The sequence below is a fragment of the Etheostoma cragini genome, chromosome 22 (genome assembly GCF_013103735.1).
Source record: "Etheostoma cragini isolate CJK2018 chromosome 22, CSU_Ecrag_1.0, whole genome shotgun sequence".
Classification (NCBI taxonomy): Eukaryota; Metazoa; Chordata; class Actinopteri; order Perciformes; family Percidae; genus Etheostoma; species Etheostoma cragini.
In genome coordinates this window covers 8498036-8512329 of record NC_048428.1, presented here as the reverse complement: position 1 = coordinate 8512329, position 14294 = coordinate 8498036, and the positions used below count along the sequence as shown (strand labels likewise).

Genomic DNA, 14294 nt, shown 5'->3' with positions numbered 1-14294 from the left:
CTTTTTTACATGTCGTGTGTAACAAGGATTTTAATTATTGATGTAAAATCTGCGGTTTTACCTGGGTGGCATATTTTAAATAAACGTCACTCAGGTCACATTGGATGAGGCAATGTATGTGACACACTAATGTGACTGGAATTATTTTCTGATCAGTTGGCTTCTTTGCCTATGGTTTGCTTTGCCAGTTAAATTACTCCGGCAGGGAAATGATTGACAGAATCGTAATCCAATTAAAAGCACACATGCGATTGGCAAACCGGAAAGTCCTGCGCGATTATCCAATAGGAGCGCGCTAAATGCCAAAAAGGTTTGTCTAGAATCATCCTCTGACGAATAGAATTTAGAGTTTTACGCCCGCAGTGATACATGACTCCGCCCCCGGCTTCCATTTCTGAACTGAAGGTAAGCCGCCGCTCTCGCGTAGACTCCTCGCCTTTTTTTATATATTCATTTAAGTAAATAAACTAGGTTATTCGTCGTAAATTAGGACCATTGCTTAAAGGTAGTGAGTAAAACAGCAGTTCTTTTTCATCGTGGTATGCTGTTTGAGGAGCGGCTGGAACTGTAGCTGGCATTTTATTCCCCATTTTAACTTTACTAAGCGGCGTTTTCCGCCGTTTTTTTCTTTTCACCGCCCCGCTCACTCTACCCCCTTGTGCGTGAGTAGGGGCCTGCGACGTTGGTTTGGCCACGAGGCGCGTCGGTACAGTTGGAACAGGGCGATGGCGGAGTTCGGTAACGGACTGGCGGAGGAATCCCTACTAGATTCAGACCCCGGACATCCCGAACTGGAAGACCCGGGTGTCGGTGACGAAGAACCGGGGTTAGAAGAGGGAGAGGCCGCAATTGAAGACCCGGTAAGTGAAGGGCATTGTTTCAGCAACCCACATGTATACCAGGACACGTTATGACCGACGCGGAGTAACGTTAGGTATAGCAGGCAAGTAATGTGTTGAGTTTTCCACAAATCTCGGGCACACATGCTGTGTGCGTTACTGCTATTGCCAGGTCGATATTAACCGCCATTGTGGTTCACGCAGTGCAGTATAAATGGGTGGTGACATGCGTGGTGTCGGCAGCCATCTTGGCGCAACAGCGGCGCAAGTTTCTCTGCGCCAGGGAGCTGCTCGAGCTGTTGGGGTATGGGGGGGGGGGGGTCGTCTCAAAAAATGCGAGACAGAGATGCAGGAGACAGTCAGGGGCGAGGGTAGGACAGGCCGCCGCCATTAGCCGCAAGTTCTGCGAGTCTACCTGTTTGAGAAGGCGACCTATTAACGGTAATTACATCTTTTTATTCCATTTACCTTCACCATTATTCTGGCTGCTGCTGCATTTCTTGAGCCTAAAAAATGACCGAGCATCAGCAGGCTAACGTTAGCTTATCGCACGCACCCGCATCAAGTGCTGCACCTAAAAGGACCAGTGGACATGTCAACTGTAACCACTAGTCACGAGATAAAACCTTTTTTAGAATACTATTTTTCTGGTGGCTAGACTAATAGCATGCCTAAGCAGGAATAGCATGCTAGTAAGCTAGCTGGTTTAACAAAGCTGGGGTGGAGATGGCAGACATGCACCTGATCATCTTTGTCTTATTTTGGACGACGGCTGGTATCGCGCATCAGTGGAACATGGGATTCGCTTTAACTTTGATGGTTCAAGTTGCACAATCAGCGTTGGTGGGCCCCACTTTCATTTTCCAGCACCTGCCCAGTAATGTCTATGCAGCATGTCCAGGTGGGTTTTGAGGTTGTAGTGCTGTCAGTCGGGCAGTGAGAGCGCGGCAACGCAGGAGGAGGGGGTTGCGGTATTTGAGGGGCTGGGTTTGCATCCTTCAATGTTTCGCTGGAGCAAGGAGAATCGGAGAAGGGAGGGCAGTGAAAAAAGCTTGCACTGAATATGCGACAAAAAAATAGGAGCTACAGCATGTCAGTCTCGGATGGCATATTTCTAACAATCTTGCTGGAAACGTGGATTGCTTTCACCACTTCCATGATCTCTACATGCACTACGATGCATGCAGATAAAGATTGGAGGGCTTAGAAATGATGGGGCCATCATCAACACATGCAGTGTGTCCCCGTGCATTCCCCACCCCCTCTGGTGAGAGGACCTGAATTTAATATGGTCTGTCTGTGTCACTGCACCCAGTTGTACAAAGAGCCTTTACATTTCAAATCCTATCAGCACAGACACCAGCCCTGGGTGAAGCTGGAATGACTCCCACTGTGCTGCAGTGCACCACTGTCAGACAGGAGGGTACGTTCCCACGTGGGGACACAGCCATCTCTCTATTCACTTTAGGAATATTTATTTTTTTTGGCAGAGACCGCGGGCTTCACTATGTCTTCTGACCTGATCATCGGCACCACCCCAAATGCATTTTAATTTCAGTTGTAGAGTTGCAGCAAATCCATTTTACTTATTGATTATTATATAAATTCTTTATTCGCATGTTCATTGTCAAAATAAATGACAGCTCGGGGTGCATGAGCCTGTGGTGATGTCAGTTAGAATCATTGTATTTATAAATTAGAAATAACCGCATTCACATTTGTGTTAGTACATGGTAAACTGTAAAGTCTTGAAATTAGTTTTGCTTACTTGTGTTATCAAATGGTTTTACTCGTCATTTGGGTTGTGTGTTGTATCCATTTAACACTGACTTTGAACATGGGCTTTGTGGTCATTGAGAAGTGACAGGAAACATGAACATGAGGGTTTCATACTATTCATCACCTTGGTTTTAAGTTGTTGGAGGCTGCTAGTGTACTGCCCAGTTTAGGCAGTATGGGAAAAGAAATAAGGATTAGATGCATTGTAACTTGGGTGATGGGTGGCAGTAGTAGTCCCAAGGTGTGTCTTTTGGGGGTTTTATGTGGGCAGAAACAACGGACACACTTGCTGCTTTTAAGATTGAGGTCATGTTATGACAGCACCATCACTTACACCTGTTTTGTCATCTCTTGGCTACTCTGCCATCTTCCCTAGTGTCGTCAAAGGGAAGTTGTGGTCACATTTGTTGATTACATTTTCATGGCTTGATTTGGACGATTATAAGCACTTGTTAGCATTGCATATCTGTCATCCATATTGTGTGATTATGCCACTTATGATTAATGTTTCAGTGAGTTGTATTGTGCTTGTGATGGACTGACTGCTCTAATAAGATATGTTTCTGTATTTCAGGAGCTGGAGGCAATCAAAGCCCGGGTGAGAGAGATGGAGGAAGAGGCAGAGAAGCTGAAGGAGCTCCAGAACGAGGTGGAGAAACAGATGAATCTCAGCCCCCCACCAGGTGTGTTTTTGTGAAGGAAGACCTTATTTGTTATATGTTAACATCACTTTGTTTGTGTACAAGCTGCTTGTGACTAATTGCCCCTAGTAGTCTTTTGCAGATGTAAACATTTTAAAACCAGTTTAATGTCAAGCCAAACACAGGACCTGCATCCCAAATCCCACCAATAGGTGTCGCACATGTCTCAGCCGCTACTTAGTGAGACCATAGACAGTATAAGGAATGGACAACGTAACGCCGTTATTGTCAACAGAGACCAGTGAAGGCAATTAGTAGCACTTTTCGGGTGAGAGCTGAGCGTTACTGCGCAGCCCCCAACTGAGCTTGGAAGACGTAGATGTGACGTGAGCAACTGTTGTAAGTCTGAAAGTTGTAAGTCTTCTGGTAGCTGTGCCAAGAGAAATCTCAATCATTCCCAATCATGCAGAGACAGAGAGCGTAGGTATATGTTTGGAAATAACATAAGCACAGGCTAATCATTGCGTACTAAAATGGTAGTTTACATTAGTAATTAAACCTATACAGCAAATGTAAGTTGAAACTGCCTGCAAGATTATTCTGTACTGTTACGGTACGGTAATTCCTGTACAGTCCTGTGCAGTAAGTCTCGTGGTTATGACACAATCGTTAGCCCTATTTTTTTCTTTACAAAAACACGTCTGATACGGAGCCATAATGTGAGGTACAATGTAATGGAGCCTTTCATACGTTGTCATGTTTCTTTAGAAATAAACAATAGACAATAAGTCTTTAAACCCTTCAGATGTAAAGTTTTTTGCTGTGAAAATGAATGGCCGTTAATGGAATGCTAACAGACGGTGAGTTTGTAAAATGCTCCGCTACCTCCTAGCTCATGTTAGGGCTATGTAAAGGGCATTTTTGTAAAAATAAGCTAACGATTGTGTCACTGGATGACACAACACACACAGTGTTTCAAACATTGTTTATTTGAAAACTTTTGTGCACAAATCTTGACGGGAAACTAGATGGTCAAAGAAATCTATTGATTCTAACTCCGACATGCTAGCCCCCTTCTTGTTTACATTCACCAAAGCGACCACTGAAGCGCAGAAAACCGTTAATGCCGCTGTTGCTTCTACGTCACCCGGATTGTTGGTCTGATTGGTTGAAGGACTATCCAATTGCGCACAGAGTCATTTGAACTATGCTCGTTGGTCGCGCCTCTTGTGCAGAGAAAATACAGAGGAGACTCCCCAGACCAACGCTCAATCTGGTGATAGCCAGACTGGTTGGGTGGGTTTAGTTACAAACTAGTCAAAGGTTCATTAACTATTTTTGAAAACAATTACTACAAAACATTAACACGTAATTTAGAAAGAAATAACTATGTAGATATTAAGCAAACCAGACAAAAAGATGATACAGATGGAGTGCAGCTTATGATTAATTTTGTCCGTTAAATCTGGTTGTTTTGTCAAATACATTTTATGGTTCAGCAGATTAAAGACCCGATTACCCTGAGCCCAAATGTTATATCTACAGTGGTGCTCATAAATTTGTAAACCCACTTGACTAAAAAGAAAAATATATTTTTTTGGAAATCTTAGTGCCTTAATTATAAAAAAGCAAATTTTGATGGTACAATTTTCTTTGTAAATGGATAATATATCGTAGATAAATGTTCTTCCTTAAAATACAAGGAGCATTAGTAAGTAGACCCCTATGTTAAATTCCCATAGAGGCAAGCAGATATTAATTTTTTAAAAGAGCTCAGCCGATAAGAATCTTTTTAGTGCCGATAGCGGTTTAATTTTTTCATCAGCCTTAGCCAATGACCGATGCGGGCTGCCGATATTTGGAGCTGATGCTGATTTTCCTCCCTCAATTTACATCAAATCAAATGCCAACCTGGATTTATATTCGGAATCTGCTCTGCCAAATCTTTTAAAATAATAACCAAAAACACAGATCAGTGTCACTTCTGCAATGATCTTACTTTCATATCCCCCAAATTATGTGTGCAATGTGCATCATAAGGATGAGTGCACTGCATATGGTTAACTGTGAAAGGGTAAAAGGCTTTCATCAACATCTACAAAACAGCCTCGATGGTGCATTGCTCGCTGTAATGTAATAAGACAAAAATAATCAGGTCAAACCATTTAAATAATTAAACAATAAACCTGAAAAGTAGCCATTGAATTAAAGTGCTTGATTTGTAATTTAAGACTGCCATGGTGCTAGTGGTGGAGGGGCAGTGCATGGTCTGCATGTGAACTGCAGGGTCTTCAGCAACACAGAGCTGCCTGTGGACGGCTGTCTGTAAATAATGCCGGGGGAAACGATCAGCGAATGCAGCAGCCGCGTGGCCGATGCACGTAAAAACTCAGATGTAATTGGTGTATCGCTTTTTTAAATGTCAGTTATTTCATGGATCCAGGATACTATGCATCCTGATAAAATTCCCTTGGCCTCTGGAATTAAAATAGCCCCCTATCATCACATACCCTTCACCAAACATAGAGATTGGCATGGTTTTATTTCAGTTAGCCTTATAGATTAAGGCTTTGATTTGCATTAAAAGATGATCTTACGGAAAGTTGCCGCAGCATTTCTGCGGTTTAATAAAGTTAATCCCATGGAAAGACCACCAGCAGCAAGTTACTATTAATGATAGCCTCTGAGCCTGAAGTAAAGCGTTGGCGCTGTCATGCACGCAGGGTGTGCAGTGTGAAAAATACATTGTTGATTGGGGGGGGAAATGTAATTTGAATATTATTTACTTGGGTTGTGGAACACTGGTGATATAATTTATTTTACAATATGCTGTTTAAACTAACCTTGTTTGGAATATTTTGGTTTCAGTAGAAATATTTTGTTGCTCATATGAAACCATTTTCCCCCCTTCCCTTTGCAGTCGGCCCTGTCATCATGTCCATCGAGGAAAAGATGGAAGCAGATGGCAGATCTATTTATGTTGGAAACGTGAGTAATTGTCTCTTAGAGATGCCATTTTGGCCACATTGTTTTGTTTCTAGGCAGCACTTTTTTATTTAATCTTTAAGTATACCTGTAACAACTAAGCTCTGAATGTTTTCTGAGCTGCAAACTTGAAGTAACTGTTAGTTTTAGGCTACTTTTATAATGTTTAGCTGTTGTAGAATTTGGTGAAAGACGATGTGAAAAGTTTCAATCATAAATCAACACCTATGGAACATAAAACAAACATGCCGGCCTGGCTAATCCCCTTTACTTACTTAAGCTAGCGTGCAAGACGCAGGAACTTGGCTTTGGTTTTGAGGAGCAATAGCATTCATTCACAGACAGAAAATGTACACAGACTGCACCGCTACATTCACAGCTAATGCGTAACTGCTAACTTTATACACGGCAACACATAAACTTCCCGCTCTTTTTTTTCTCTCTCTCTTCCCCGCAAACTAGCTAACGTGTTGACTGCCGCTGTGTGCGTTTAAGCGCTTGCTCTTGATATTGTTTGTCAGTACTGGATGATGGTTTTTCGTGAGTGATCAAATTGGTGGTGTTAAAGGATTTGACACGGCATCCTCCTTGCATTAATTCATCTGTTGTTGACATCGGTCAAGTTTTGCTCATCAGACTTATGTGTAATGAAATGACTAACATCGGTTAATACGATTGCCGATTCATTGTGCATTCCTTAGATTTAGCAAAGATTTGTAAAGTGCCTGTATAAACTCACCCTCTTGGACTTTTGCAAGGTTTTATTGATTTTAAAGTTTTAATTAGTCTTTTGGTAGCCTCCTGCAGTGGAGCCCTTCTCACACAATTTATTTGGACTGCTTACTACAGATTGAAATAACAGAGCAGCTTATTCTTTTTTTATATATATATATATATTTATTTATTTTTAGGATTAATCTTACTGAACTTTAAAGAATATTCAGTTTCACCCACATGCGTATTATTAAACGATATCAGTGATTGTTTTTATATTTAGTCTTGATTAAAAAATAATTTGTCTCTCTATTGTTTAGTTTTTCCTAATATTTTATGTATTCCAGACCATTCAAGTAAATAGTAACAAATAAGACAATCACAAACCAAATGAACATATGTATAAATGACAACACCATAAGCCAATCATGCATGTCTCTCCCTAGCACAAAGCTTCTTTTCCTTATATTTTTTTCATGCCTCAGTCTCTTTATTTAAAATGTATGCTGTTTGTGTCATTTTCATTTTAGTCGGCCCAATTTAGTACAATAAAAGTGACATAAAAATCTTTTATTTATTTATTGATTATTTTTTTCCCAAGTGCACATGTTAACATGTCTCAGCTCTCTTGGTGTGTAACCTTTTTTATTCCGTTTTTCTCCAGGTGGACTATGGTGCCACGGCAGAAGAGCTGGAGGCTCATTTTCATGGCTGCGGTTCAGTAAACAGAGTCACCATCCTATGTGACAAATACACAGGGCATCCCAAAGGGTAATACGCTATCATTAGACTGTATTTTTTCTTCAAGCAATGAAGGGGTGAATGACTACAGACTATCTTGTCTGGCAAATATTCCACATTGTCACACATATGGCATAGAAACAAGACAAAATCAAACTGGATGGACAAATTACTACAAAAGAGTTTCACTAAAGCTGAATGGTTGAATGTGATTGTTTTTTGTTTAAAAAAAAAAAAGCCATGGCTCAACATTAATGGTTGCCTAGGACCAGATTTGAACAGCTGTTACATTTTGTGAGTTTGGGTTTCACTTTTTCTGTGTTTAAAAACAACAAAAAACATTGCTATCAGCATAGAATATTCTGTGTAAGTAAAAGGTTGCATTAAATTCCACCAGAAATTCCTTTTAAATGTAGACAAACTTAAGTTATTCACTTTCAGGAAAACAGATTTTTTTTTTTTTTTTTTTTTAACCATTTAGATGTTTGTGGTCCTCTTAAATTACATTAGTGGTATGTCTATAATGCATCAAAATACTTTGCATATTGCTGCTTTTTGTCTGCATTTGAGTACTTCTAGTACACTAGTTGTGTGATACACATTTATTAAATGTGTGATTTGCGCATTGCCCTAGATAAGTGACCTAAGGGCCCATCAGGGTCCTTTACACATGGCCTGTTCTGTGTGAGGAGGTTGTGTAAGGTCAATACCTTGGAGAGGTTCCGAATCCTATATGGATGAGAAACGGTCTTGCCTGGGTACACACACATGGTCTTCCTCCTCTTTCCCTGACGTCCTGTTGTATTCTTAAACTCCCTCAACAAAGCACAAGTAGATTTTATATTTCACAATTACTGTTTTTCATAAGATTGTTTATAGATTTCCACTTTTCCAACAGCACTTAAAAGCAGCTTTATTTTACAAGGGAGAAAGCGAATGAGATGAGGAAATGCAGGAAACATTCAGCTATTACTAACTCACGGGCAGTTCAGTGCTCAATTTTCGTTTTATGCTCTCAAAGTGTTTTAAAACTTTTGTGTGGCAGTGCTGGTTCCTGTTTACTGTACGCGATTCTCACACCGCCTTAAACCATAGTTTAATAGCCGTGACACACCAGCCGGTAATCGGCCGTCAGTCAGCCGAGGTTAATGTTTGTTTGGTGTGTTTGGTCCGGAGGGGCCGGCAGCCTTCATGTTGGCCGGCCTGAGGTGCTCAGTTGGAAGGTGGGCACTGCCGGCAGTCGGACTCAAATGACTAATCCGATTGGAGTGTTAACCCGGAAACGAGGAGACAGATTTAGCAACTGCATGGCCTATGTCTTGCTTAGAATGTTTTCAGAAAAACATTTTGGTGAACTATTTTATTAAAATATGAGATTGTATTCTGAACAAACCGCCACGGCAGTCTGGCTTTTAAAAAAGAATGTCAGATTGGTGTTGAGAATGAAGTTTGTTAAACTGTTGATCAAAGTGAAGATTGAGCAGAAGTACAAGTATTCCACATCAAGTTGATTGCTTCTTTTTCCATTCTTCAGGTTTGCCTATATTGAGTTTGCAGACAAAGAGTCTGTTAGGACAGCCATGGCTTTGGACGAGTCCCTTTTCAGAGGAAGGCAGATAAAGGTAAGACATTTTGAAATTTCCACTATTACTTTTTCAGCTGGGAGCTTCTAACATTACGGTTTCAGCAGTCGTTGGTCAGAATGACAAGAAAAGTGACACTAGTGTGAGAGTTAATAAGAATTGGGACACTAGTTTTTGTCAGTTGTATTTAACCAGGAAACCAAAGTGTTTCCTAACAGGAGACCTTCATGATAACAGACGGTCTTCAAGCTCTGGCTTCTCTAGATTGGCCATGAGGGGGAGGCATTGCTGGGATACGTGTACTGTGTGCAAAGTGTGTCTACAGTACTGGGGGGGAGACTAAACAAATTTTTGGTCAGCCACTTAACATATTTGTGTGGTAACTTGAAATTGAAGTATGTTCCTCACACAAAACAAGCCTAATCATTTCTGTTAAAAATTGCATTCAGTGTGTATTAGCACCGTTCCTGTAACAAAACGGTTCGGTATGAATACATGTATCGTTACACTCATACTATACTGACATACAATCATATCAGCTAAGCAACAATGACATGCACATTTTAAAGAGGTTACTTCCCCAAACAAAGGCACAGAAGAGCAGGGAAGACTGAATCATAAACGTGTTGACACAGCAGGGATAGCATAAATATTTGAAAGCCATACCGAATGCCTAACTGCATTGCATTTTTATATTTTGAATTGTCCCCTGCCCCCTCTTTTTCCTTTTACATAAATAAAGACCTTTACTCCATAAATGAGTGCATACAAGTTTACCAAAATGCAAAGTGTTCCCAGTGATTACCGCAACAAACAAATCAGATACAGAATAAGCATTGTTGGCTAAATTTAGCTAATGCTTGTAGTCTCAAAAACTACTTTGATTGTTGTGCTAGGTCTGGATAAGTTTGGAGGGTTTGTCCCGATTACCTAAATGGGTACGGCCTCCTTTTGTGCTTATTGTTAGTGTTATTTCTGGTATATTACTTCTGGTTTAATGTTTCCCTACTATTGACGCTGCCTGGTGTGCAGTTGAGTTCAAATGGAAAGGCTTTATATACCTTTTGTCAATGTGGCACGTGATTTAAACTACTGTTAAAATCATACATGGCAACATAATTTTTTCACAATTGAAAGGAGACTTGAATATTATATTTCCAAATTGAAAAGAGAATGTTGTTTAACATTTTTGGAATGAGATGTACTTCATCTCACTAAAATGAGCAAGCGATGGATGGCGTTGGGTTAATGGAACTCCCTCGTTTGGTTCTCGTTCCTCAGGTGGGCGCTAAGAGAACAAACAGACCAGGCATCAGCACCACAGACCGCGGCTTTCCACGGGCTCGATTTCGGTCACGGGGAGGAAGCTTCTCATCACGTGCACGCTACTACAGCGGCTACACACCACCCAGAGGCAGAGGACGGGCCTTCAGGTGAGTTGAAGCCGACGCCTCACTTCTCACTCTGTGGGAGAACACTGCACCTGCATGCACTGCACCTCACTCTCTGTTTCCCAAACGGAAGGGCAGGACAGACTAGGCAGACCAACATGACCAGCCAGAATTAGCTGTTCTTAAAGATTTACATAGTTCTGCAATTATGATTTTATTTATTTGGTATTTGTTTGACAAATGAGGTAACACCAAGAGTCTTGCCAGTTTTGGCCTCATATACAGTGAGGAAAATAAGTATTTGAACACCCTGTGATTTGGCAAGTTCTCCCACTTGGATATCATGGAGGGGTCTGAAATTGTCATCGTAGGTGCATGTCCACTGTGAGACATAATCGAAGAAAAATTAGGTTTTTTTAAACAATTTATTTGTATGATACAGCTGCAAATAGGTATTTAAACACTTGAGAAAATCATTGGTAATATTTGATACAGTAGCCTTTGTCTGCAGTTCCAGAGGTCAAACGTTTCCTGTAGTTTCTCACCAGGTTTGCACACACTGCAGAAGGGATTTTGGCCCACTCCTCCACACAGATCTTCTCTAGATCAGTCAGGTTTCTGGGCTGTTGCTAAGAAACACAGAGTTTGATCTCCCTCCAAAGATTCTCTATTGGGTTTAGGTCTGGAGACTTGCTAGGCCACGCCAGAACCTTGATGTGCTTCTTACAGAGCCACTCCTTGATTATCCTGGCTGTGTGCTTCGGGTCATTGTCATGTTGGAAGACCCGGCCTCAACCCATCTTCAATGCTCTAACTGAGGGGAGGAGGTTGTTCCCCAAAATCTCGCAATACATGGCCACGGTCATCCTCTCCTTTATACAGGGGAGTCGCCCTGTCACGTGTGCAGAAAAACTCCCCCAAAGCATGATGCTACCACCCCCATGCTTCACAGTAGGGATGGTGTTCTTAGGATGGTACTCATGCCATGCATGATTTCAAACCATGACGTTTTAGTGTGTTACCAACTGTAACCTTGGAAGCTGTGGTCCCAGCTGTTGTCAGGTGATTGACCGGCTCCTCCCCGTGTAGTTCTGGGCTGATTTCTCACCTTTCTTAGGATCATTGAGACCCCACGAGGTGAGATCTTGCATGGAGCCCCAGTCTGAGGGAGATTGACAATCATGTTTAGCTTCTTCCATTTTCTAATGATTGCTCCAACAGTGGACCTTTTTTCACCAAGCTGCTTGTTAATTTCCCCGTAGCCCTTTCCAGCCTTGTGGAGGTGTACAATTTTGTCTTTAGTGTCTTTGGACAGCGCTTTGGTCAGCTGTATCATACAAATAAATAGTTAAAAAAATCATACATTGGGATTTCTGGATTTTTTAAAAAAAAATTTAAATTTATTTTAAAGATTGTCTCTCACAGTGGAAATGCACTTACGATGACTATTTCAGACACCTCCATGATTTCTGTCCTCTCCTTGTATTTTAAGGAAGCTAATGTCCAGTTAAGGAAATCGATGGTCATTGCCATTTGATAGGAAAACGAAGAATGGGGTTTATTAATAAATTGCTTTTTCACTCTAGGCCGAAATTGGCAGCATAGTACGATGTAAGAGTTTTTAAAGTACAAAGTGCAATTAGAGCATTGTTATTGGATAGGCGGTAAAAATTATGTTTATTTTAGGGAATTGCTTTTTAGATCTGAATGCTGTGTGCAGTGTAAATATTAGAGCCAATTCCTCAAATCTAGATTATAAATGAGTGTAAGATTTGTTTGTCATCTTGCTATCAGCTTTATCGAGAAATAGATTGTATTAGAGACTGTAATAGAAACACAGTTATATGCCGTGTGGTCAGGTCAGAAATCACATCAGTTGTGGGACTGGGGGGCTCATTGCATGCTACATCACATATGACCCTTTCAGTTTAGGCAAATGGACTCGGTGCACATCAGTTTGTTCTTCCCAGGCTGTACGTACACACTGCATTAGTTGTTGTTGCGTGAAGATCAGTACAGTGACTTTACTCTGTTGCAGCTTTGTGGCAGTTGCTTAATGCTCCATCCCATCACTTCTATGTTCAAACCTCATTACTGGCATTTTTGTGATCCATATTGAACAACAGAATGGCGTTGATCAGAGTGTTGTGCACTGGGATCCTACTGGCTTTCTACATAGTGTTTTGATAGGATTCAATTCAGAGCTCTGCCATGGGGCCCTGTGAGTCTTTTGCAGTCTAGCTTCTACAGCAAGGCCACTGCAAACACATTTTCACAGCATGTGATTAAAACACTTGGCTAACTATTAACTATAAGTACACTTTCTATAAATGATATAATACAAAAGCAACAATCAGATCCCTTTGAGCACAATTAAACAACGTAACCTACTGTACCGTCCCTTTCATGTAAATGTGGCGAGCACTGTAAGAAATCAAGGCTGCAAAGAATTTCACTGGTAACTCCATATAAGCCCTGTGGTGCCATCTTGTTTTTTTTCTGTTGAGACAAAGGAGGTGTGGTGCCAAACACGATGTTCAGCATGCCAACTTCTCCACACATGCACGGAGCTGTGAGGTGGAGAGATTCTGATTTGATTATCCCTGAAAAGCATCTGGATCATTGAGGCTATTGCTTACTACTTAATGTTTAACAAAGAACATTTTCCAGATGAAAGTGCGGCAGTTACATGGCCATTTAATATCTTGTGTATTTCTCTTGTTTCATTGCCCCCCCCCCCCCCCCCCCCCCCCCCCCCCTTGCTGCTTTTGACTTGAGTATTTGGGCAATGAATTTTCATTTCAGCAAGGCTGCCTTTTGAAAATAACCACAAGCAAGGGTTACATCCCTATTCACTCCTTTTGTGTGCGAAAGTGTCTGAACGTCAAGGTCAGAATCTCTCTAATCACTCGTGTACTCCCACACATACCAAGAAACCCGAACCCAGCCAGTTTACTCGCTGGGATTTGGCCCGAGTTGCAGGACAAGGCACACAAAGACTTGGGTAGAAGCTGAGGGGTTGTTGATATTAAAGTCTCCAGAAGCTTAAAGGTCTGATGGTAATAGGTAGTTGACTAGCTGGAAGACTCAAAGCATTATTTGCATTTTATTTAGAAGGCTTTAGGTTGTGGGTTTGTATGCAGAGGTAAGACTTATTGTGATCGTTGAACTTTAAAGTTCTGTCGGACTGATTTGCAGTTATGTGAACATAATAAAAGTAAGATTTGCCATCTTATGTCCAAAGGCTGTGCTAAAAAGAAAACGGTTGAAGGTCTTGAATAATAAGTCTCAGATGGAACCTGGCAGTTCCTAGGTCATTGGATGATTTTTGTTGCCAATAGCAATTTGACTGTAACTGAACTCCTAATCATAGAAAGCACCCTGTATAGAGTATAACTGATAACCACATAGTGCATCTTTCCATTGTCCAACAGCATTGGTTAATATGTTCTAATCACCCACAGAGAATAGCATGCAGTTAGCAGAGTTGTTCCACTTGAAATGGCCTTGATCGCTTCTTGCCGAGGAGAGCAAGAGGGCTGTCTGGTTGATACATTAGAAATTCATACTTAAGTGTGTGTGTGTGTGTGTGTGTGTGTGTGTGTGTGTGTGTGTGTGTGT

General features: G+C 41.2%; 1 protein-coding gene across 3 annotated transcripts in view; it reads left to right on the top strand.

Annotated features, from left to right (window-relative positions):
- The first annotated feature begins 378 nt into the window (after positions 1 to 378).
- Positions 379 to 14294, top strand: part of pabpn1 (poly(A) binding protein, nuclear 1) — a 16031-nt gene continuing 2115 nt past the window's right edge. The window contains exons 1-6 of one of the 3 annotated variants that reach the window (XM_034862666.1): positions 379 to 860; positions 3193 to 3301; positions 6180 to 6247; positions 7623 to 7729; positions 9234 to 9321; positions 10564 to 10715. In XM_034862666.1, coding sequence (XP_034718557.1) covers positions 726 to 860; positions 3193 to 3301; positions 6180 to 6247; positions 7623 to 7729; positions 9234 to 9321; positions 10564 to 10715 — 659 coding nt within the window. In that variant the 5' untranslated portion in view covers positions 379 to 725. Of the gene's footprint in view, positions 861 to 1081; positions 1281 to 3192; positions 3302 to 6179; positions 6248 to 7622; positions 7730 to 9233; positions 9322 to 10563; positions 10716 to 14294 lie in introns of those variants that run through there. The other 2 variants (XM_034862667.1, XM_034862668.1) reach the window with 2 other exon arrangements.